The sequence below is a fragment of the Narcine bancroftii genome, chromosome 1, assembly GCF_036971445.1.
Source record: "Narcine bancroftii isolate sNarBan1 chromosome 1, sNarBan1.hap1, whole genome shotgun sequence".
NCBI classification, from domain to species: domain Eukaryota; kingdom Metazoa; phylum Chordata; class Chondrichthyes; order Torpediniformes; family Narcinidae; genus Narcine; species Narcine bancroftii.
In genome coordinates, this window is record NC_091469.1 from 78887087 (window position 1) to 78912087 (window position 25001).

The window sequence follows — 25001 nt, forward strand, 5'->3', positions numbered from 1 at the left end:
GACATTTACACTCCTCACTGACCGGTGCTCTGTCGCATTCATGTTTAATAATGTCAAGAGGGGCAAAATAAAAAAATGACAAAATTGCTAGGTGGAGGATCTAGCTCTCCACCTACAATTTTGACATTGCCTATCTCCCAGGAGCTCTTTATGACCCTCCAGATGCCTTATCCAGAGGAATGTGGTACTGCACTCCAAGTTTCATTTTGGGTCATTGAGAACAGTGGAGTAAAAATGCTGGGGAATTCCGCTAGGATTCTAGCGTAACAACTATTATAGAGTGTCACTGAGTCGAGGCGAAGTGTGGGCATCGCCGTGGGGTGCAAGGCCAGAGGGACTCAAAAGTCTTCGAATTAACCTTTGAGATCTACTAAAAGGGAATGTGCTCACAAAAAATCAGCTCCTAGGAGTGGCTGTGATACATCAGCAAAGGTGAAGGACCAGCTGAACTGTCTGGATGCTGCTGTTGTTGGAGACTGCAAGAGGAGGGCCTTTCTTTCCTGAATGTGTCTGGGCTGGAGGATGGAAAAGCGCTAATCTCCGCTCCAGTGTCAACCAAGAACCGATGGCCTGATTGTCGATCCCAGAGGAAAAGGAGGATGTTCTTGTAGTCTGGCTGTTGCAGCCACTACTGAGGGTCATCCTTGGCGTTTCCCGGATGCATACAGAGGGGATAGCAGCGGCAGGCTGCAGCTCCTTGTCTCTGATGGTATTAGCACCACTGGTCTCTCTGCGCTGTGTCCAGTTGAGTTTGATGCCGAACTGCTATCGGGAGTGGGCAGGATTCGAACCCTTAGCCGAGGCACCGCTACACGCCCACTTGAAAGTCTTTCTTTCTTTTCCAATCTTTTTATTATTATTATAATTTATAAACACATACAGTTCAAAGAGATATGAAAAATACATAGTAAATAACAAATTAATACAGAGATATTAAACAATAATATTGCAGAATAAAAATATATCATTAAAAAAAAATTTAGATCAGTTTAGAGTATGAACTATCTCTTAAAAAAATGATATAATTAATAAAAATATATAAAAAAAAGAGAGAAAAAGAAACAAACCCCAAAAAGGAAGAAAAAGCAAATCTGAATTAAAAACTTAAAAAAAACCTACCGATATAGCTAAATCACGTCGATCACTCCGATCTCACTTGAAAGTCTATCGTGCTGTTTAGCATGCCACAACTCATCAGGATTGGCTGCTAAGCAACGATGGTCATTAAAGTATTCGACTACAAGCAGCAAATGGATGTCTTCTGGCATTTCCTCGAGGAAAAAGTTAGTCGAAAAGCAGACCAGGCTGTGTCTGCCCATGAGCGTCAGCATGTCGTTGATTAGTTCGGAAGAAGTGCAGTTGCCCAGGCCATCTCTATGTTGAAGTCGTGGTGCCCTGTTGCATCAGGAAAGGGTGAAAATGCATATAAGCAGGAATTCGATGGCTTCATACCTGTCGTTGGCTGGAGGTTGGAGTAAGAAATCAACAGTATGCCCCACAGTGTCTTGGTCCAGCAATGCAATGACATAGTACTACTTCATTACGTCAGTGGTCATCTGGCATAGATGGAAATGGGCCTTGGCCTGCTTGAACCAAACCTGTAGCTGCGAGATCCAAAGTACTGGAAATTTGAGCGCAACGGCATTCTGCGCATCCATAGTAAGGTCCAAAATGTCGTTTGGACAATCAGAGTGGTGAGTGGTGCAGTGAATAAAGCCCAACAGAAGTTGTCTGTGAGCTGGGGCGTGGCAAGATGGCGTAGGGAGTGGACATGCATTCCCGGTCTCCCCCAGGCAGTTATATAAATGCCCGTTTTAAGAATATTTCTTTTCTGTTAAAAGTCTTTGTTTTGTTTAGCAATTGTTTTTAGTTTAAAATGGCAACAAAGATTAAGGAAAATAGAGTTCAAATACAGAACAAAACTACACTCTCCGACTTTGGAAGAAACTCGGCTTACTTGCCCAGACAGAACCACGGAGTCAAGGCTGGAATTTTCTTAAGAACGGAGCTCATTAATTGGACTGTCGGATAAGCTGGCCTTGGACACCCCTCTGAAAGATGTTTAAAATGGCAACAAAGATTAAGGAAAATAGAGTTCAAATACAGAACAAAACTACACTCTCCGACTTTGGAAGAAATTCGGCCTACTTGCCCAGACAGAACCACGGAGTCAAGGCTGGAATTTTCTTAAGAACGGAGCTCATTAATTGGACTGTCGGATAAGCTGGTCTTGGACACCCCTCTGAAAGATGGTGATGAATATTGATTTGAAATGTTTTATGAAGATAAATTGCAGTAATTGGCATTGGTTGCCCATGAGTTTTAAAAATCCAGATAACATTAAAGTTTATTAGTGATTTTTTTTGGATGGAATATCGGAAGGATGAATTTATTATCTATAAATACAGAACAAAATTACATTCTTTGACTTTGGAAGAAATTTGACCTATTTGCCCAGACAGAGCCGGAGTTGGTGCTGGAATTTTCTTAAGAACAGAACTTATTAAAGTTGATTTCGGACTCCTTTTTGAAAGATGGCGACGAATGTTGATTTGAAATATTTGAAATATTTTCTGAAGATAAACATATATATGGAACTCTTTGACCTGCAATAAGGTTTATCAGTGATTTTTTTTGGATGGAATATTGTAAGAGTGAATTTATTATCTGTGGGTATGCATACATTGCAAACAGATTTTAATAGTTTTGAAAAGGTTTTTTTTAAACTAAACAACAAGATCAGTTTAATATTGAGAAAATTGGAAAAAACGGAAACTTTATTATTAAATTTGGAAATTCAGTAGAAAGAAACTATGAACAAGATTGATGATTTATAAAATTAAAGTTGAAGGAGCAATGTCCAAGAAGAGTTAAAAATTTTGAATAAGTTTTTCTTGAAAATAAACAATAATTTCAACTTAACATTGAGAAGATTGACAAAGTGGAAAATTTGGTATTAAATTGGGAAACACAGAAGAAAGAACTTATGAATAACATTGATGCTTTAGAAGATCAAGACCGAAGGAATTATGTTCAAGAAAATTTTAAAAGATTTGAAAAAAACTTTTTTTGAAAGTAAGCTACAAATTCAACTTGAGACTGAGAAGAATGGAAGATTTGGTGTTGAACTGGGATGTTCAGAGGTGTTTTAATTCAGTGGATGAAATTCAGGAAGACTTGAAAAAAAAACTTTTATTGATTGTAAACAATGTTTAACTCAGTGTTGGGAGGGTGGAAAGGGTGCAAAATTTAATATCAAGTTTGGATTTTCAAAAAAAAGAGTTTATGAATAAGATTGGTTAAATTGATGGACCGGGGTTTTATGGATATAAGAAATGATGATTTTTCGGTTTATACGTGTATTTTGTCTGCCTTGGGGGGGGGGGGGGGGGGGGGTGGGGGAGGGAGTGGTACTTCTGCTCCCGAAAGTCATATGCCACTTATGGTTTATACCACACCCATTTGGGTTTTTGGGAATTAACCACCACAAGGTGGTTTCCTAAGGGGTTAGGGGAGGTGGGGGGGGGGGGGTCAAATAGTTTAATGGAATCTTGGCAGGAGTTTAAATAATTAGTTGGTTACCACAATCTCTGAAGTCATGCACCTCCCAGAGTTCTTTGTGACCCCTGGCCACCAGAAACTCTTGATCCTGCAGGCCTCACATTTATGGATGCCAGTTTGATAAGGGAGTGGTGTGGTTCGCCAGACAGGCAGATTTTGGAATGTTGCAGAAATTCAGTATTGTTATGGGAGACTTCAACTTCCCTTCTTTTGCCTGGCACCTCTTGACTGAGAGATCGATAGGGCAAAATTTGTCAGGTGTGTCTGTGACAGAGTATATAGATATGTTTTTGGGAGATAAATTGGGAATGGTTTGTTAGAGTAGGAAACATACAAACACTTTAAAACAGATCTTATTTTAAATATTGTAGCTCTGCTAATGCTAGTCACATCGGGGCCTCCCAACTTTTGCAAGAGCTTTGAAGAGTGCTCAAGAGAATTCACTAATGGATTGTTGTTGACAAAAAGGCAACAGATGAGAGCATGTTGGTGCTGCTGCTGTCTGGAAGAGAGCTTGCTCAGACACACACAGACACACACAGACACACACAGACACACACAGACACACACAGACACACACAGACACACACAGACACACACAGACACACACAGACACACACAGACACACACAGACACACACAGACACACACAGACACACACAGACACACACACACACACACACACACACACACACGAGAAGAAACCCCTGACGATGCTATCTCCTAATGGCTGTCCCGCCATGTGGTGATACAAGTGGGGTTCATTCGCCATTAGGCTGTGTGCCGCCACACAATTCCCCCCCCCCCCCCCCCCAGAACAGGCTACGTGTCCTATTGCTTGGGTGGCCGGCTCCGCCGTTTGGGCACGGCCGCCTGAACCAGTTGAGATAAGTCTAGGTGGGCGGATTTCAAGCGGTCCACGGTAAACAATTCCTCCCTGACCCCAATGTCCAAAGTAAAAGTTCTGCCTGACATGCCGGAGAACCTTTTACGGCCCCTTGTAAGGTTGCTGCTGCGGTACTCTCTGTGGTCCCCTTCTGACAATGACAAATTGCACCACATTGAGTTCTTTGGGCTGATGAGATGGTTGGGTGCCGTGGTGTGACAGGAGTGGTGGGGTCAGGTTGCCCAGGCATTTACGGAGGTTGGTGAGCCTTTCACCTTTGCTGTGCATGGCCTCTGCTTACAGGCCAAGGAATTCCCCTGATAGGGAGAGAGGTGTGCTGTAGACCATTTCAGCTGATGAGGCTTGCAGGTCCTCCTTGGACGCCGTTCTGATTCCCAGGGCAACTTGTCCACCCAGACGGAGCTGGAAAGCTGGCCATCAAGGTCGATTTTAAGTGGTGATGGAACCTCTCTACCAACCCATTAGACTCAGGTGGTAGGCCATGGTGTGGTGCAATGTTACCCCTAAAAGCCTTGCCAGCTATGACCATAGGGGGGAGGTAAATTGAGCGCCACTGTCGCTCATAATGTGCGCTGGCATGCCGAAACGAGCAATCCATTGGTCGACCAGGGCTCTAGCGCACGTCTCTGCCGATGGTTCACGGACCAGGATGGCTTCCGGCCACCTGGTAGCTGTCCACTATGGTGAATAGGTACCGCGACTCCATGGACACCGGTACATGGATATATTGGAACCTTTGCTGTGCCGGGTCGAAATGTTGGATGGGCCTGTGGACTTTGGAGGTCTGGCATTGGACGCAGTTGTGGGCTAGTGCTGCGATCTCCTTGAGGCCATACCAGATGAATCGCTGAGCCACCATGCGGGCGGTAGTCTTTACTGAGGGGTGGGAGAGATTGTGGTTGGAACTGACAACTCTAGCCCTTTATTCCTGTGGAACTGCCAGGTGCGGTGAGCTGGTGGAGGTATTGCAGAGTAGCGGCTGTGCGGAATTGGGGAGGCGGATATCCTCAAACTGGACCCCTGATACTGCGGTGTGGAGAGCCTGGGTTTCAGTGTTGCACTGTTGGGCCTGTACGAGCCGTGCAGTCAAGATCGGGAGCTAGCGTGCTGATGGCCAGGCAGGAGAGCGTGTCAGCGACTACATTGACCTTACCCGCCCTGTGCCAAATGTTCATTGTGAATTCTGAGACTTAGAATGGGTGGCGCTGTTGCCTGGCTGACTACGAGTCCTTGGCCATCGATAGTGCTTGGGTGAGGCTAGCGGGTGCCACTGTCTGTCCAGCCATTGCTCGAGCACCTCTCCGACAACCATAGACCGATAGAGCCGTGTGTGCTTCTGGGCGCGGGTGCACTTACAAAGTCACCTCAGCAAGGGCCTGCTTCGTCGCTACGAAAGCCTCGTCTGCCTTCCCCCGACCAGGCCAAGGTCTTGTCCTTCATCGCTATCAGCGCAAACAGAGGGCGCATGATGGGTGCAGCATTGGGGATGAATCGATGGTAAAATTTCACCATCCCCACAAATTCCTGTATCCCTTTGAGGGAGGAGGGCTTGGGGAAACGTTGGACACCAGTGCCGGTGTGTCCCAGGAACTGCAAAGTTTGTTTCCTGAACTGGCATTTGGCCTTGTTGACCGTGAGGCTGAATTCTGTCAGCTGGGTGAAAAGGGTATGGAGATGGGCCTTGTGCTCTTTGAGAGTTCAGCTAGCTACCAGGATGTCGTCTAGGTAGATAAAGACAAAGTCCAAATCCCAACCCACTGCGTCCATGAGGCGCTGGAAAGTCTGGGCGGCGTTCTTCAAGCTGAATGGTATGCGGAGAAACTCGAACAGACCGAAGGGGGTTACAATGACGGTCTTTCCAACGTCATCAGGGTGGACCGGGATCTGGTGTTATTCGCGCACCAGATTGACCTTCGCAGGGCTGGCGGCACTTGTGGGCTTTGGCTGATGGTAGAAGCACCACGATGACTGGGTTTCTTTGGGCTTGCCCTTGGTGAAATCTTGCTGACAATGGGGCACCGGTTTGGAGTCCAGGCTGAGTGCTGCCTCGTTCTCCTGCTGAGCTCGCCAAAGGGCATCTGCCCGGGCTGCTGCCTTGCTGGGGTTGGAGAAGTCCTTTTCAGACAGATGGAGCCGAATGTCCTCTGGCATCTGTTCTAGAAAGATCTGTCTGAAGAGGAAGCATGGCTCGTGATCCTCTGCCAGGGCCAGCATCTCGTCCATGAGGGCTGAGGGGCTGCGGTCCCCCAACCCGTCTAGATGTGAGTCTGTACACACGCTGCTGGGGTGAGAGGCCAAACTTCCCCAGGAGCAGATTCTTGAGGGCTGTGTACTTTTCGGTCGCTGGATGATATCGTCCACCTTCACTGCTGTGTCCTGATTGAGGGTGCCCACGACATTGTAAAACTTGGTGGTATCAGCTGTGATGTTGCAGAGGTGGAATTGTGATTCCACTTGGCCAAACCACGTCCATGGGTGATGTGGCCGGAAATGGGAAAGTTTGAGGGCTACTGTGTTAACCTCTGCCGTGTCCATCTTTGGCTGAGTCCAGAGGTCGTCTGGACCCGTCGGGGTCACCAATGTGGCGCTCTGAGGAGCTGAAGTAAATCACTGCCACCACGCCGTTGGTGGTTAATGATTGTTTTTATTCAAATTCAGCGCGGCCCTTTAAAGGCAATATGAGCTCAGTCACCTGGTGCATTGTGATGTTATAATCGCTGCCCAGGGTGTGCGCTAGAAGGGATGCTGGAGTCGAGAAGAAACCCCCGACGATGCCATCTCCTAATGACTGCCCTGCCACGTGGCGATACAAGCGGGGCTGGTTCACCATTAGGCTGTGCGCTGCCACAAAGCCCCATTTTCAGAAGAAGGCCTGTTCAAAGCCCTGTGGCTCATTAGACTGGCTGCCTAATGTTTCACTTGGAATAAGGGAAACAAAAAGGAACTCTGTCGTGACCTGAAAGAAAGAGATTATCATCTGGAGAACCCTGAATGGGCAAGTTTCGTCAGCAAGGCACTGGAGTGGTTAATTAAAAAGGAATCAGTTGTGGATGTCCTGGAACAACAAATCTCTCTCTGAAAATCGACAAGAACTTTCTGAGCGGTAACCATTTATCTTTCAAGCACGAAAGCCTGGTGAACTTTATAAATGTTAAATTCTGTGCACAGTATAAGAATTTCCTGCAACCAGTGAATTGGAGGAATGAGAAGTGAGATTAGACTGTGAACCAAATAATTTTTCTGAACTTGCACACAATTACACACACGTGCACATGGAATTAGAAGGGGGTTAAGTAAGTTAATAGTGATATTAAAGTTTGATTCTATTTTCATGTTTAAAGATAATTTTTTTTAAATTTTTTACTTTTCACACCATAAACCACATTAATCATGATACATACATTTTCCTTTTCAAATATATACAGAGCCATTTTCTCCCCCCCCCTCCCATCCCACCCTCCCTACCTCCCCCCCCATCCATTTAAAGTACAATATCTAAGATACATTAAACCAGTCAAACAATGTTGTCATTCAATAAAAATAAACAAGAAATTCCACTGAGTCAATTCTTTTCATTTCCTTCTCCTTTCGTTAATTTAGGTAGTGAATGTCCCCAGTAGGTTTTCTCTATTGTGTTTCATGTAAGGCTCCCATATTTGTTCAAATATTTCAATATTATTTCTTAAACTATGTTATTTTTTCTAATGGAATACATTTATTCATTTCTATATACCATTGTTGTATTTTCAAATTATCTTCCAATTTCGAGGTTGACATAATACATTTTTTTGCTACGGCTAGAGCTATCTTAACAAATCTTTTTTGTGCACCATCCAAATCAATTCCAAATTCTTAGTTTTTTATGTTACTTAGGAGGAAGATCTCTGGATTTTTTGGTATATTGTTTTCTGTAATTTTATTTAATATCTGGTTTAGATCTTCCCAAAATTTTTCTACTTTCTCGCATATCCAGATTGCATGAATTGTTGTTCCCATTTCTTTTTTACATCGAAAACATCTGTCAGATACTGTTGGGTCCCATTTATTTAACTTTTGAGGTGTAATGTATAGCCTGTGTATCCAGTTATATTGTATCATACGTAACCTCGTATTTATTGTATTTCTCATCGTTCCAGAACATAACTTCTCCCATGTTTCCTTTTTTATCTTTATATTTAAATCTTGTTCCCATTTTTGTTTAGTTTTACCATTTGTTTCCTCATTCTCCTTTTCTTCCAGTTTAATATACATATTTGTTATAAATCTTTTGATTATCATTGTATCTGTAATCACATATTCAAAGTTACTTCCCTCTGGTAACCTCAGACTTCTTCCTAATTTGTCCTTCAAGTAGGATCTCAATTGGTAATATGCCAGCACTGTATCTTGAGTTATATTGTATTTATCTTTCATTTGTTCAAAGGATAATAATCTATTTACTGAAAAACAATTTTCTCTTCTTTTGATCCCTTTTTTCTCCCATTCTCTAAAGGAAAGGTTATCTATTGTAAAAGGGAGTAACTTATTTTGTGTCAATATTAGTTTTGGTAATTGGTAACTTGTTTTATTCCTTTCTACATGAATCTTTTTCCAAATATTGAGTAGATGATGTAATACTGGAGAACTCCTACGTTGTACCAATTTTTCATCCCATTTATATGTGTTCAGGTATCTTTTCCCCTATTTTATCTAGTTCTAATCTAGTCCAATCTGCCTTTTCCCTTGTTTGATAAAAATCTGATAGGTATCTTAATTGTGTGGCTCTATAATAATTTTTAAAGTTTGGCAGTTGTAAGCCTCCTTGTTTATACCATTCTGTTAATTTATCTAGTGCTATCCTCGGTTTCCCCCCTTTCCATAAAGATTTCCTTATTATTTTCTTTAACTCCTTGAAGAATTTCTCTGTCAAGTGTATTGGCAATGCCTGAAATAGGTATAATATCCTTGGGAAAATGTTCATTTTAATACAGTTTATCCTTCCTATTAGTGTTAATGGTAAATCTTTCCAATGCTCTAAATCGTCCTGTAATATTTTCATTAGTGGATAATAATTGAGTTTATATAGATGGCCGAGATTTTTATTTATTTGTATACCTAGGTATCTTATTGCTTGCATTTGCCATCTGAATGGTGATTCCTTAAATTTTGAGAAATCCGCATTATTCATTGGCATTGCTTCACTTTTATTTACGTTAATCTTGTAACCCGACACTTCTCCATATTCCTTCAATTTCTTATATAATTCTTTTATTGATAGTTCTGGTTCTGTTAAGTATACTATAACATCATCCGCAAATAAACTGATTTTATATTCCTTGTCTTTTATTTTTATCCCTTTTATATTATTTTCTGTTCTTATCAATTCTGCTAGTGGTTCTATAGCTAACGCGAACAATAAGGGTGATAATGGGCATCCCTGCCGTGTTGACCTGCTTAAGTTAAATTGTTTTGATATAACTGTTGCAATCGTGTCTGCCTGTCCCGCATCGGACTGGTCAGCCACAAACGAGCCTGCAGCTGACGTGGACTTTTTACCCCCTCCATAAATCTTCATCTGCGAAGCCAAGCCAAAGATATCCATTTACTGTCACTTTCGCCAATGGCCCCTTATATAATGCTTTAATCCAATTAATATACTTCTCTGGTAAACTGAATTTTTGCAATACTTTGAATAAATAATTCCATTCTACTCTGTCAAAGGCCTTCTCTGCGTATAAAGCAACTGCTACTGTTGGCGCTTTACTCCCTTCTACTGCATGAATTAAGTTAATAAATTTACAAATATTGTCTGTTGTGCGTCTTTTTTTAATAAATCCAGTTTGGTCTAGATTTACCATTTTAGGTACATACTCTGCTAATACTTTGCTAATAGCTTAGCTATTATCTTATAATCTGTGTTAAGTAATGATATTGGTCTATATGACGCTGGTGCGAGTGGATCTTTCCCTTGCTTTAGTATTACTGTAATTATTGCTGTTTTACATGAATCTGGTAAGCTTTGTGTTTTATCAATCTGGTTGATTACTTCCAAGAGGGGAGGAGTTAATAAATCTTTAAATGTTTTATAGAATTCTATTGGGAATCCATCCTCTCCTGGTGTTTTATTATTTGGTAATTTTTTTATTATCTCTTGTATTTCTACTATTTCAAATGGTTCTATTAATTTATTTTGTTCCTCTATTTGTAATTTTGGTAGTTCAATTTTAGTTAAAAATTCATCTATTTTGCCTTCTTTCTCTTCGTTTTCAGTTTGGTATAATTGTTCATAGAATTCTCTAAAGTTTTCCTTGATCTCCGTTGGATTATATGTGATTTGTTTGTCTTGTTTCCTTGATGCCAATACCATTTTCTTAGCTTGTTCTGTCTTAAGCTGCCATGCTAGAATTTTGTGCGTTTTTTTTCCCCTAGTTCATAATATTTCTGTTTTGTCTTCATTATGTTCGTCTCCTCCTTATATGTTTGTAGTGTTTCATATTTTATTTTTTTATCTGCCAATTCTCTTCTTTTAGTTGTATCTTCCTTCATTGCTAATTCTTTTTCTATATTTACTATTTCCCTTTCTAACTGCTCTGTTTCCTGATTATTCCCTAACCGGCCACTACTCCATTACGTGACTCCTCCGTCGTTTAAAGATAATTAAAAGCAACTTTTATTTAAGTAAACATTTGTCTTGATTGCTGCTGGGTTTTGGAGTCTTCTGGGCTCGTAACATGTCCAAGAAGAATTCCTGACACCTATGTGGACTAGCCAACTCGAGGAGAGGCCATACTGAATCTAGTACTGGGTAATAATCTGGTCAGGTTGTAGACCTCTTGATGGAGGAGCATTTCAGTGATAAATGCCTTGAACTTTAGCAGACAAAATGGGAAAATGTTTAATTGGGAAAGGGCTAATTATGATAGGATGAGGCATGTACTAGGGAGAGTAAATTGAGAGAAAGCACAGAAGTAAAGTGCAGGAGTTTTAGGGACCACTAGCACTGGGTTTAGTATAGATTTGTCCCACTAAGACAGGGAAAAAGGAACTTTAAAAAACAGATGAGGCAGCTAGTAAACTGGAAGAATGAAGCATAAATTAGATATGGGAAACAGGAAGGGCTCATTAGAATTGTATGGTAGCCAAGAAGGAACTAAAGAAAGGACTTTGCAGAACTCAAAAGGGACACAAAAAGGCCTTGGCTTGTAGGATTATGGAACTATGAGAAATACTATAAACACGAGGTTATTCATGATACAATATAATTGGTTACACAGGCTATACATCACACCCCAAAAGTTAAATAAATGGGACCCAACAGTATCAGACAGATGTTTTCGCTGTAAAAAGGAAACGGGAACAACAATACATGCAATTTGGACATATGAGAAAGTGAAAAAATTTGGGGAAGATCTAAACCAGATATTAAATAAAATCACATAAAGCAATATACCAAAAAATCCAGAGATCTTCTGTCTAAGCAATATAAGAAATAAAGAATTTGGACTCGATTTGGATGGAGCACAAGAAAGATTTATTATGATAGCCCTATCTGTAGCAAAAAAATGTATTATGTCAACCTGGAAATTAGAAGACAACTTGAGAATACAACAATGGTACATAGAAATAAATAAATGTATTCCATTAGAAAAAAATAACATATAATTTAAGAAATAACATCACAATATTCGAACAAATATGGGAACCATACATGAAATACAATGGAGAAATCCTACCATGGGCCTCCACTACCTAAAATGATAGAAGGAGAAGACAACGAAATGAACTGACTCAATATATAAAAGTAAAAGACAAAAATTTCTTGTTTATTTTATTAAGTGATGACATTGTTTAACGGGTTTAATGTATCTTATAGATTGAACTTTGAATAAATGGGAAGGGGGAGAGGGAGGGAGGGAAGGGAGGGGGTAAAAGGGGGAGAAAATGACACTATATATTCCAGAGAAAAATGTCTATGTATTTTGGTCAGTATGGTTCATAGTGTGAAAAATTTAAAAAAATTTAAAAAAGAAAGGGAGGGAAGAGTTGGCTTGGGCATTGACTGTGATATTTGAGTTCTCCTTGGTCATAGGTGGGGGAGGTGCTGGAGGATTGGAGAATGGCAAATGTGATCCCTTTGTTTAAAAAAGGTAATAAGAAAAATCCTGGTAATTATAGTTTTTCATCAGTGGTGTGCAAACTATTGGAGAGGATTCTTAAGGATAGGATTTATGAGCATTTGGAGAAGTCGTCTTCTTGGGGATAGTCAGCATGGATTTGTGAAGGAAAGGTCGTGCCTTAAGCCTATTTGAATTTTTTTTGGAGGTAAAAGAAATTGATGAAGGTAGGATGGTAGATGTGGTCTATAAGGATTTAGTAAGGCATTTTTTAAAAACTCATTTCGTAAGTCATGAGCCATGTACCATGGCTGTGGATTTAAAAGTTGGCTTGCATGTTGAAAGCAGAGCGTAGGAATGGACGAAAAGTATTCAGCCTAGAGGTCAGTGATTTGTGGAGTTCTGCAGGATCTGTTCTAGAACCCATGCTCATTGTAATTTTTATAAATGATCCTGATGAAGAAGTAAGTTTGTAGATGATACGAAGGTTGGAAGAGTTGTGGAGAGTGCTGACGGTTTTCATAGGTTACAGCAGGATGCAGAATTTGGTGGAAAAGTAGCAGATGGAGTTCAATCTGGATCTGCCAATTCTCTTCTTGGACGGGAAAAATCAGAAGGCTGAGTATAGGGTTAATGTTTGAATACTGAAGTGTAGAGGAACAGAGAGACCTTGGCATCCAAATCCCTACATCTCTCAAGGTTGCCATGCAGATTGATAGGATTGTTAAAAAGGCCTATGGGATGCTGGGCTTCATTAACAGAGGATTGAGTTCAAGAGTAGAGAGGTTATATTGCAACTCTGCAAAGACCACTCTTAGAGTAAAGTGTTCAGTTCTGGTCACCTTATTATGGGAAGGATGTTGAAGCTATGCAGAGGGTGCAAAGGAGATTTACCAGGATGTTGCCTGGATTGGAAAACAAGTCTTGTGTAGCAAGGCTAACAGAAGTAGGATTTTTCTCTTTGGAGTGAAGGAGGATGACAGGAGACTTCATAGAGGTCTACAAGACTCTGAGAGGCATAGGTAAGGTGGACAATCATCACCTTTTTCCCACACAAAGTGAAGGCTAGAAATTTTAGGAGAGACATCAATGTCAAGTTATTTTTACACATTGTTGTTGGTGTCTGGAATGCCTTGCAAGGGTGATGGTGAAGACTGAAACATTAGGAGCATTTAAGAGACTCAGACATATGAAAGAAAAAGAGAGGGTTATGAGGTAGGAAGCCATTAGTATTTTTTTGAAGGAATATATAGGCCAGCACAACATTGAAAGCTGAAGGGCCTGAACTGTACTGTAATGTTCTATGTTCAAATGGTACCCAGTCAGTTACAGAGACCCGGTGGTTGTTCAGCGTGGATTCCAGCTGGCTGCGAATTGAGGGATCGACTTCGGCTGGAGGGCACTGGGGACCTTGCACTGTGGAGAGAGGGTATATTAAAAAAAAGTGCTGGAAAATTCTCATTGGATCTGGCAACATTGGTGGCTGAAGGAACAGCATGAACATTTCAAGTCAATACCTTAATCGAAGCAAGAAAAGTTGGAGCGAGGTCTGTGGTGGTGAAGTGCCAGCAACAGACCAAGTCCAGCTCACAGTAGTTACCTGTGTGGTGGAGTTATAAATAAAAGAGGTTGAAGGAGGATAAAATGCTGGACTTTTCACATTTTAAAAAGAACATCTATTTATTCCCTAAAACATATTGATGTGTGAATTTTTCTTTTGTATAATTGTACTTGCAATTTGCTTCCAAGGAAAATGATCAGTTTCTGCACTCAGTCCGTGTAATTAAATTGAATTAAACTCCCTTTTCTTGAATTGTTCCAGTAAATCCTTTTGATCCTCTCAATAACTTTAACATTATTCCTAAAACGCAGTGGCTAGAATGACGTTATTCCACAATTATAAGAAAATAACTGTCTCGTGAAGTTTTATCCCAATTTCTCTGTTCTGGTACTCCACGTTGTTCTGATTGGGGAAAAATGTAAAGCAATGTCAGTTAAAAAGGAACTTGTCTCCAAAGAACAGTTGCTGGGTTTTAGAGATTAGAGATGAATTAACCAAACGTTGGTGGCCTTGAGCTTTCAGAAGCCATCAAACAAGTGGGATGCAAAATCAGATTCATAAACACATGGTCCAGAGTCGAATGATCACTCCATAAATCTGTGAAGGCACAGCTGATTACAAAACTAAAATTAAAAAAAAAAACAATTAATTGGCAGCGTGGTCTTGAAACCAAGGATAGCTATTCCATTAGAAACTCTCATGATCATTCCAAGATATTGATTAGAGTAAAACTTCATTAATTCGGAAGGCTTGACGCTTTGGTGGTACTAGATGACAGATTGTTTGAAATATTGAATATTATTCCAATGAATGTTCCAAGACATTTTTAATTCACTTATTTTTTAAAGATTTTATACAGTATTGTAGTGAACCCCTTTTCTAGTGAATCCAGTAAGTTTAAAGGAAGCATGGGTGCTGGGAACCAGGACCTTGATGAGTTTACAGGGATTTCAAGAACTGAAACCTGATGAGCTAAGTATTGAACTATAAGCATTTCTAAACAAGCAGATTATAGGACTTTTGCTCTAATGTCATGAGATGCACCATCTCAATTTTTATAGTAACTACAGAGTGGAAATTATACAGTATTTACCTCAGTTCCATTTGGGTAAAGAGTTGTTGGATGATTTTATTTTTACTGTTATGAGCCCAGAGGACCCCAAAACCCAGCAGCAATAGATATTCACCAAGAAAAATGGTTACTTAAACAAAAGTTGCTTTTATTTATTTTAAACATGAAAACAGAATCACATTTTAACATATCACTATTAACTTAACTAACCTAATTTAACCCCCTTCTAATTCTAGGTGCACATGTATGTAAGTTCAGAAAAGTTTTGATTCACAGTCCAATCTCACTTCTCATTCCTCCAAGTTCACTGGTTGCAGGCAATTCTTATACTGTGCACAGAATTTAACATTTATGAAGTTCACCAGGCTTTGGTGCTTTGGTTACTGCTCAGGAAGGTTTTTGTCAGTTTTCAGAGAGAGATTTGTTGTTCCTGGACACAAACTGATCCCTTTTAATCAGCCACTTCAATGTCTTGACGAAGAAACTTGTCCCATCATGGTTCTCCAGATGATAACCTCTTTCTTTCAGGTCACCACAGAGTTTCTTTTAGTTTCCCTTATTCCAAGTGAAACATTAGGCAGCCAGTCCTCTCCTCTTGCATGAACCACAAGGGCTTTGACCAGGCTGAACTAAGCACTCACAACCTGACTTCCAAATTGTTTTCTTTTCACAAGCTTGCCAGCTTGTCCTGTTCCAGTTCCATTTGCTGCTGTTAACTGTAGCAGTGCAGAACTGAATTCTCTCTCTCTCTCTCTCTCTCTCTCTGAGAAAAGCCTGTTTGACTCCCTCTCTCCTTGCAAAAAAACCACATGACTCTCTTAGAACAGAAAGCAGCACTCCAGACAGCCTGCGGCTTCGACAAGTTCTTTCATCTGTTGCCTTTTTGTAATCAAAAATCCATTAGTGTAGTCCCTTGGGCACTCTCCAAAGCTTTTGCAAAGGCTCTTTGGGCCGGCCTGACCAGCATAAATGAGATTGTTTTGAAATGTTTGTATGTGACCTATGCTCAAAAACCTGCCCCAATTTATCTCCAAAAACATATTTATAATTTGTCAAATTACACATGTACAAACATTTCTGAAATATCCTGACAACTACAGTAAGTAAAATGCAGAATTTTATAAACATGAGAGTTTACCTGAATCTTGGGTGAAGTCTCGGTGAGAGCCCACAGCGAGTTAAAGTATGAGTTTCAGTAATCCTTCCATTACAGATAACATTGGTATTCAGTCTTGGTGAGAGCCCACAGTGAGTTAAAGTATGAGTTTCAGTAATCCTTCCATTACAGATAACATTGGTATTCCTGAAAGGAGCAAAGATGAAATGATAGGAGAGAAAATAACACAGGAAAAATGAGCAGTTATGAAAATTAATAGATGAATGCTGCATGTTCCAAGGCATCATACATGTAATTTCAGTTGTAAGTGTAGAAATAGCATGTGAAGCCACAGCATATCACGTTATAAAAAAAATTACTGTCGTTTAGCATTTTTTTTAGGGGAGATGATGTAGGAGTATACCTAATGGTTTTGCAACTTATCCGAAGAATTGATCCTATTAAAAACTTGCTGCCAGCCTATGTCTATGCTCATTTAGATTATGTGCTGAAATGTTGAGTTGTAATTAGAATTTAGATTCTTGACTCAAACCTTGTCTTTCCACTGCTTATTTGAAAATATTCAAATGTTTCCTTCAGGAAATATGTATTTTTGATGTTTTAGAGCACACATGTCAAACTCTGGCCCGCGGGCCAAATTTGGCCCGCGATATAATTATATTTGGCCTGCAAGATCATTTCAAAAATGTATTACAGGTGGCCCGCCCTGCAGCGAGAGCCGATGCTATTTTTTGGTAATGTCACCCCCACCATCCTCCCCCTTCATTGCACATCCTTCCCCACCCCCTAACTATCCCCTCCCCCCTAAAACCACCCCCCTTAAAAGATGGCCAGAATATTCTCAAAAAGGAATCCAGAATGGTAAAGTTCCACAAACCTTCTGCTGGGAATCCTAACAATCCATGGGACGCGGAGGGAGCAAGAGTGTTGCAGGTTGACCGTGCAAACTTTGAGAACGGGGAAAACAAAATTGTAACACGAGAAGTCTGTCTATGTCATCAGCCGGCAAGCCAGTTGGAAGGCTCCCTGCACAACCAGTCACTTCTCCCACCTGTCGAGCGGTGCGGCGGATTGGCGAGTGCCTGTGATTTCCTGTTGGCGCGACGGACATGGAAGGCTGCGCACAGCCCCCGCTGTTCCGCAAAGGCTGATCGGCAGCGCGCTGGGCCTGAGTGGGTTGGTAAGCAGGGGTGGGCAGAGGGTGCAGGTGAGGAGTAATGGGCAGGGGAAGTTATGGTGGTGCGAGGGGCAGTTAGAGGGAGGGATGAGTAGAAGGAGGGGTGGATAGGGAAGAGGTAAAAGGGGAGGGGTGATTAGAGGGTGAGAGACGGGTAGAGGGAGGAACAGGTTGAGGGGAGAGGCAGTAGAGGGGTGTGTATAGGATGGGGTGGGTAGAGGCAGAGCGAGTGGAGTGAGGGGTGAGTAGAGGTTGGGTAAAGGACTGGTCAGGTAGAGGGATGGTGGGTCGAGGGTGAATAGAGGCCTAGAGCCTGAGGAGTGAGCAGGAAATGCTGAGTCCTGATGCAGGCCAAAATGGACACAGCCTGTGAATGCTGACTACATCTCCACAGGGACCAAATATGTTTCCTTCAGGTCAAGCAAAGGGTGAACTTGAGCTACCTACTCCTGACCTGTAACATTATCCTCCTAAAGTTATATCCTAAAGTTTAACATTACATATGTTGAAAGAAGAGAAAACATGCAGATGTTGTTGAAAATTTTCAATAAATATTTAGTTCAGCCCTTGACTTAGTCCAAGTTTTTAATTTTGGCCCTCCGTGAATTTGAGTTTGACACCCCTGTTTTAGAGCTTTGGCCTCCCATTGCTATCCATTCAGCCATCTCATTGCTTTCCACTTGGAAATAGACTTCACCATGCACATCTACCAGCGTTTTTCAATTCAAGTTTATTGTCATCTGACTGCATAAATACAACTTGATGAAACAGTATTCTTGGTGCAAAACATGTAGACACACAACCATATATAACACACATTCAGACAAACATTGCATATGCTAGAGAAGTATTTTATCTATACAAGTAAATAAATAAATTTTGTTTTGTACCTGTGAGAGTCTTGGATGATTAGTGTGAGCTGTTCCTTTGGTCAGTCAGCATTCTCCTGTAGGAAGAAGCTGTTTCTCAGCCTGGTGATGCTGGTTCTGATACTCCTGTATCTCTTCCCCAATGGAAGCAGCTGAAAGATGCTGTGTACAGGGTGGAAGGAGTCCTCAATGATTTTGCGCACCCTCTTCAGACAACGATCCCAGTAGATCACATCAATTGGGAGGGAAGATTTCAGTAATCCTCTCTGCCAAAAAAGATAATGGTGGCTGGTAGCTTTGGCCACTTTAGTCTTCTCAAGAAGTCCAGTTGCTGTTGCGCCTTCCTGGCAAGTGAGGAGATGTTGAGTGTCCATAATAGGTCATGGTGCTCTCCATTCTCTGTACTACAGAGTTGTTGATGTGTAATGGAGGGTGATCGTTCATGGTACTCCTGAAGTCTATGATAATCTCATTCGTGTTGTCTACATTGAGACTCATATTGTTACTCTTGCACCATTTCACGAGATTTTCCACTTCTTCTCTGTAGTGCGGCTCATTAAGAAATTACAGAACCAAGACCGAGATGACTGAAGACCAGAAGCAACTGAGAATCTTGTCTATACCAAACAGCAGAGGAAAAAATAGTAAAATAAAAGTTGGAGTAAATGAACAGATGAATTAAAATACAACAGATAACGAATGCCAGTTTATTTTGCATTTTTAGCTAAGCCTATCCTATTAAAAGTACTATTTATTGAATACTCAGAGGTAAATGAGTGAGAAAGAACCGACATGCAAATTAAACAACATTATAGATATAATGAATTCAATATAATAAACATGTATCTGGGTTTCTTTTAGGTCTGAAATGACTTGAGTCTCGGCAATTCCTGACATCAGCAGCTACGTTTTATGAGAACAAAAATGAAACAAATTATTGTTGGAATTGGAGGGTAGGTATCGGTGAACTTAAATTACCATTGTTGTGGTTATTCCTGTGTTTGAGAAAATAGAGAACAGAATATATATGTTTCTTAGTCTACTTTACTCAGCTTCAATGACTCAAAGCAACTTTAGATTTTTTAAAATATCTAGATGCATTATTCCCAAGCATTGAGGATGATTTTCAAACAATTTATTTTTAATATTCTGAAGTGATTAGTCTTATGCAGGATTTTTAGACATTGTCTCAGGTATAGCAAGTGGCACTTGCTGGAGCAGATGGGTAGAATTTTGTTTGCTCCTTGTGCTATTTAAACTTGGTCTCTCCATACTTTTGTAGCGTTTGGAAGTGCCCAATGCCTAAGGAAATGTTCCAACTCCATTTTGAATGATGACTGAACAGAGAGACCCATGAATCAATAAAGATTTTACATTTCAAGGAAACTTTAAGAACATATATGAAGCTTTGTCTTTTATGCCTCTTGCTATGGCAGTGCACAGATTAGAGTGCCTCTGAAGCTTGGCCTCCAATTATCACTGGTTGACATTTTCCAGAGTTATCTAGATTCAGGGGAGGTGCCTGTGGATTGGAAAGTGGCTGATGTAGTGCCACTTTTTAAGAAGGGAGGGAGAGAGAAAACTGGAAATTATAGACCGGTCAGCCTGACGTCAGGTGGGGAAGATATTGGAATCTATCATAAAAGGAGAAATAGCAGAACCCTTAGGCAGAAGTAATAGTATCAGTGCTATTCAGGATGGATTCCTTAAAGGAAAATCATGCTTGACTAACCTGGAATTTTTCAAAGATGTGACAAAGAGGGTGGACTTACAAGAGCCAGTGGATGTGGTGTACATGGACTTCCAGAAAGTCTTTGATAAGGTCCTGGTACATGGTATTGGGGGTAGGGTACTGACATGGGTAGAAAATTGGTTAAGAAATGGGAAACAAAGGGTTGGGATTAGTGGATCATTTTCAGGATGGCAGGATGTGATGAATGGATGGTGTTGGGTCCTCAGTTGTTTATCATTTATGTAAATGATTTGGATGAAGGGATTATTAACAACATGAACAAATTTGCAGATGACACTAAACTGGGTGACAGTGTAAAGTGTGAGGAGGATGTCAGGAAAATGTAGAGGGACTTGGACAGGTTGAGGGAGTGGGTGGAGGAATGGAAGATGAAGTTCAATGTGAGCAAATGTGAGGTTATCCATTTTGGAGGCAGTAATAAGAGAGCAGAATATTATTTAAATGGAGTCCAGCTAGAGAGTGGGATAGTGCAAAGGGATCTGGGTGTACTTGTACACCAGTCACTAAAAACTAGCATGCAGGTTCAGCAAGCTGTAAAGAAGGCAAATGGCATGTTGGCTTTTATGAAGAGGGGCTTAGAGTATAGGAGCAGAGATGCCCTCCTGCAGTTGTACAGGGCCCTGGTGAGATCTCACCTGAAATATTGTGTCCAGTTCTGGTCCCCAAATTTGAGGAAGGACATGCTTGCTCTAGAGGGAGTGCAGTGCAGATTTACAAAGTTAGTTCCCAGGGTGGTAGATTAACATATGCTGAAAGGTTAGAAAGACTGGGCTTCTATGCGATGGAGTTTAGAAGGATGAGGGAAGACATGATTGAGGTATTAAGATTATCAAGGGACTAGACAGAGTGAAATCAGATTACATGTACCCAATGTTGGGAGAGACTAGGACTACATAGAGGGCATAGTTTAAAAATACAGGACAGAGATGAGGGGAAGTTTTTTTTTTACCCAGAGAAATGTGGATCTGTCGAATGCTTTGCTGCAGAGGGTGGTAGGGGTACATTCACTGGATACATTCAGAAGGGAGTTAGATAATGTTCTTGTGGGCAGGGGAGTTAAGGGTTATGGGGATAAGGCAGGGAATGGATACTGACAGAGAATGATCAGCCATGATCTGAAAAATGGCGGTGCTGGCTCGACAGGCCAATTGGCCTACTCCAGCACCTATTGTCTATTACAATTGAAAATGGCGTCTTCATGCTGCAACTGACCTTGATTCTGGAGCACAGTTACCATAGATGGAACTGCAGTTCTATAAGTTCTTAACAAAAACGTCAACCATTTATCATTTGAAAGTTACCCTTGATGAAGAAATTCACATTGTCTTAGTTGATTGAGGAAAAGGGATTTGAAGCTCAAAACCTCAGACCTGGCACAAACTCACAGTCTGCCAGGCAGCAGTGATTTCTGCCCTTTCGTATATTTCTGCGACCTGGATAATCTGCAGTACACATCTCAAGGCAATGAAAAGTAATCACCAATATTTTATTTCCAGAATCCTCCAAATTCACTGGAAGGATAAGCAAACCAATGTTGGTGTACTCTAGGACAACATTGTCTTCTTGCACTTGGTTGGTCACAATTGGTAAGCCTTGCCAATGGCAGGCCCTATACCTGACTCAAAATACAATTTCAAATTCTGTCATAGGAGGATAAAAGCAGGCAGAGAAAAGAAAGAATTAAAGGGTGTACTTAAAGCCTTCTTGAAAGTGGGCATTATTCCTCACTGATTCCTGGGAATTAGAGCATAGAACATAGAACTGTACAGCATAGAAACAGGCCCATTGGCTGATGTATCAGTGCTGAAATCAAGCTAAATCTCTGCTGCTTACACTTGATGATATCCCTCCTTCCGTTTCATATTCATGTGTCTACGTAAAGGCTTAAATGCTGTAATTGTACCAGTTACCACTTCTACTCCCAGCAGCCTATTCCAGGCACCCACCACTCTTTGTGTGAATTATTTGCTCCACACATTTCCTTTAAACTTCTTTCCCCTCACCTTAAATGCATGTCCTCTGTGAAAAGATTCTGTCCAAATTCCTAGGTAATGAATGTTCAAAGTGGAGAAGAATCACATTGGAATCGAGACTCTCAAGTTCATGCACAGAAATTCAACATAAATGGTGAAAGTAGTGCACAAGTTCAGAAACTGCTCAACTGCCCACTTGATCAGTCACTTTCTACTCATCTGTGAAGAAGGAACCTTTGGTTCCCACATTGGCCTCATTGGTCACCTCTGAACCCTCAAAACAAAAGAGGCTACGTATGAAAATGGACTGGGCAATACCTACAAATAAATAAACCAACATCTAAGGACCAGAGGAGTAGGGATGATTGATTAAAGAATTCTTGAAATGGTACATCGGAGGTTTATGAGGTTATGTCCCAAAAAACAGCAAGAATGAGTAAAGAGGGAAGGAAGTGCATGAAACTGAAGAGAAAAACAAACAGCAGGCAAAAACAAGAGCAGAGCTTGGTAACTGAGAAGTCTAAGAACAGCAAAAAGGTGTCAAAACATTTACTACCAGCTTAAAAAAAAACTAACTGAACTTTACAAAATCAAAGAACCTCACAATTAGCCCAGGGATAGGGGCAGGAGCAATATATGATCCCACTAAAAACAAATAAAGATAATGTTCAAAAGTAGGTTGAATAATTTATTTTCATTAGTATTCACAATAAAGCAGAAAAAGCATCCAAATGTCTTGAGAAAATGAACACTGATTCAAGGATAAGGATTGATAAAAATGTTATGAGCAAAATAGGAGTGATGAAAAAAAAATGGTCTTAAATAATCATGGATTGGATCTTTTCTGTCCGAACAAAAGAACTAGATTAGACAATTGCAGATGTTATAACTAATTTTTGGAAAGTGTTCTCATTTTGAGAACCATAACAATCCAGGAATTTTATTAAAAAGGTACAGAAGATTTTAGATGGGCCACATTACTTCCTTCTGGATAGACATTGAATTCTTCAGCTTAATTGATGTTTTTCTATCAGTTGCCTATCTGTGATTTTTGTAACAGTTTGTTTGCTTTCCTTTCTCTTTTCTCTGGAGGTGGAAGAAATGCCTAGCCTGTCATGCTGGACATTTTGCTGCTTTGCATTTTGCAACACTGAAATAATTCCTCTTATGCACTCATTGATTAAGTAACCTTGATTACAATTTAGCCCCATGGACACCTGGATTTTACTCTCCCTTCAGTTTAACAAACTTTTGTCTCCTTTACTCCATTGATCTGCCTCAATGACTATTGACCAGGAGCACTCACCTCTACTGAGAGGTTAGTCATGGCCAGGATTAACTCATACAAAAATAAAGATCTACAATTCGCTTACTTCCACAATTGTCCCACAGCAAATGCCATCTCACTGGCTCCCCACTCAGTCCTGGTTTCCTCTACATCATAGAGATTGGGCGCAGACTGGAAGATTGCTTTGTTGAGCATCTTGGCTCTGTCCACCACAATACCAAGATCTTCTAGTGGCCACCCATTTCAACTCCCTGCCCCATTCCCTTGTTGACATGTCTGTCCATGGTGTCATGTACTTCCAGACTGAAACCACCTACAAGCTGGAGAAACAACATCTCATCATCCATCTGGGCATACTCCAACTAGATAGTATTAACATAGACTTCTCCGATTTCCATTAAACTTAACCCCTGCCCCCTTCCTCTGCCTGTCTCCTTACCCCAGCTCTGTCTCTCTCTTCCCTTTTCCCTCTGTCTCCTTTCAAAGAGCCAAAGTTAAATCTCACCTCACCTCTTATCATTATCCAATTAACAGCTATTGTTGGTCTGAACTCCTTCTCCTGCCAGTCTTCAGTCTTTATTCTGATGTTTTCCTATTTTTGCTTATACCTTTTTATAAAAAAAATGTTATTTAATATAAAACTGCAAGCAAACATATCACAATATTTCAAACTTAATCCAAATACATGTGGTATTTTATAAAAAAGAAAGTTAAAAAAAATACAAAAGAAAGGAAAACCTCCTATAAATCTCCACACTTCCTCCCCCAACCCCCTACAAACTTTTTTTTAAAAAAAAAAGAAAAAGAGGGACAAGAAAACTACAACAGGAGTACTTCATTTTCTGATACTTTGAAACCTATATATTCATAGAGACCTATAAGAGAGAGGGCATGTTTGAGATTGATTTGAATTTTAATACCAACAGTTTGTAAATATGGGCTCCATACTTCACCCAATTTATGATATTTATCTCTTAAATTGTAAGTAATTTTCTCAAGTGGAATATAACTCTGAATATCTGCATGCCATCTGTCCATTCCCAGATCAGTATCCGACTTCCAAGTTATAGCAATACATTTTCAAGCTATTGCCAATTTGAACAAAGTTTACATGATACATATTAAGTTTTAATGTTTTTTGCTTCTACCTGGAAGAAGGCCTCAGTCTTGAAACATCAGTAATATATCTCTACTTCCTATGGACGCTGCAAGACTGGCTGAGTTCCTCCAGCTTTTCTTTTTCAATATTTTTATTGAAGTTGAAATTCCACATCGAAAAATAAAGAGTACATAAAGATACATACTAAAAGTCAAAATCAAATAATTTCATCCAAGGTACCCCGCATTCTCTATCAAACAAATTATTTTATAATAATATTTTATTCTAAAAAGAAAATCTAAGCCCACTACCAGAAACAAAGCTTTTTGGCAAAGAGAGGGGAAAAAAATTCCCTATCAGAATAATAAATTACCTTATTAGTCAGCACCTCTACATTAATACCAAATTAAAGATTTTGAAAGTAATTCACAGTGTAATTTCCACAGTATTTGAAAATTTAAATTCAAATCAGAAATTGAGCATCTCATCTTCTCTACATTCAAACATGACATAACGTGATGTAACCATTGAG

General features: G+C 40.4%; 1 protein-coding gene and 1 long non-coding RNA gene across 9 annotated transcripts in view; one reads left to right on the top strand and one right to left on the bottom strand.

Annotated features, from left to right (window-relative positions):
- The window catches only part of LOC138760302 (nicotinamide riboside kinase 1-like), an 87436-nt gene that overhangs the window by 2177 nt on the left and 60258 nt on the right, over positions 1–25001 (top strand). For 6 of the 7 annotated variants that reach the window (XM_069930704.1, XM_069930754.1, XM_069930726.1 and 3 more), the window contains exon 2: positions 19218–19309. In XM_069930704.1, coding sequence (XP_069786805.1) covers positions 19269–19309 — 41 coding nt within the window. In that variant the 5' untranslated portion in view covers positions 19218–19268. Of the gene's footprint in view, positions 1–18903; positions 19125–19217; positions 19310–25001 lie in introns of all 7 variants that reach the window. The other variant, XM_069930710.1, reaches the window with a different exon arrangement.
- On the bottom strand, positions 1076–23962 carry LOC138760332 (uncharacterized). 2 transcript variants are annotated; one of them, XR_011355545.1, is made up of 3 exons: positions 23881–23962; positions 16332–16496; positions 1076–1395 (listed from the first exon to the last, which is right to left on the bottom strand). It is a non-coding gene; the product is annotated as an uncharacterized lncRNA (long non-coding RNA). The 2 variants fall into 2 exon arrangements; XR_011355544.1 differs by lacking the exon at positions 23881–23962 and adding an exon at positions 18378–18961.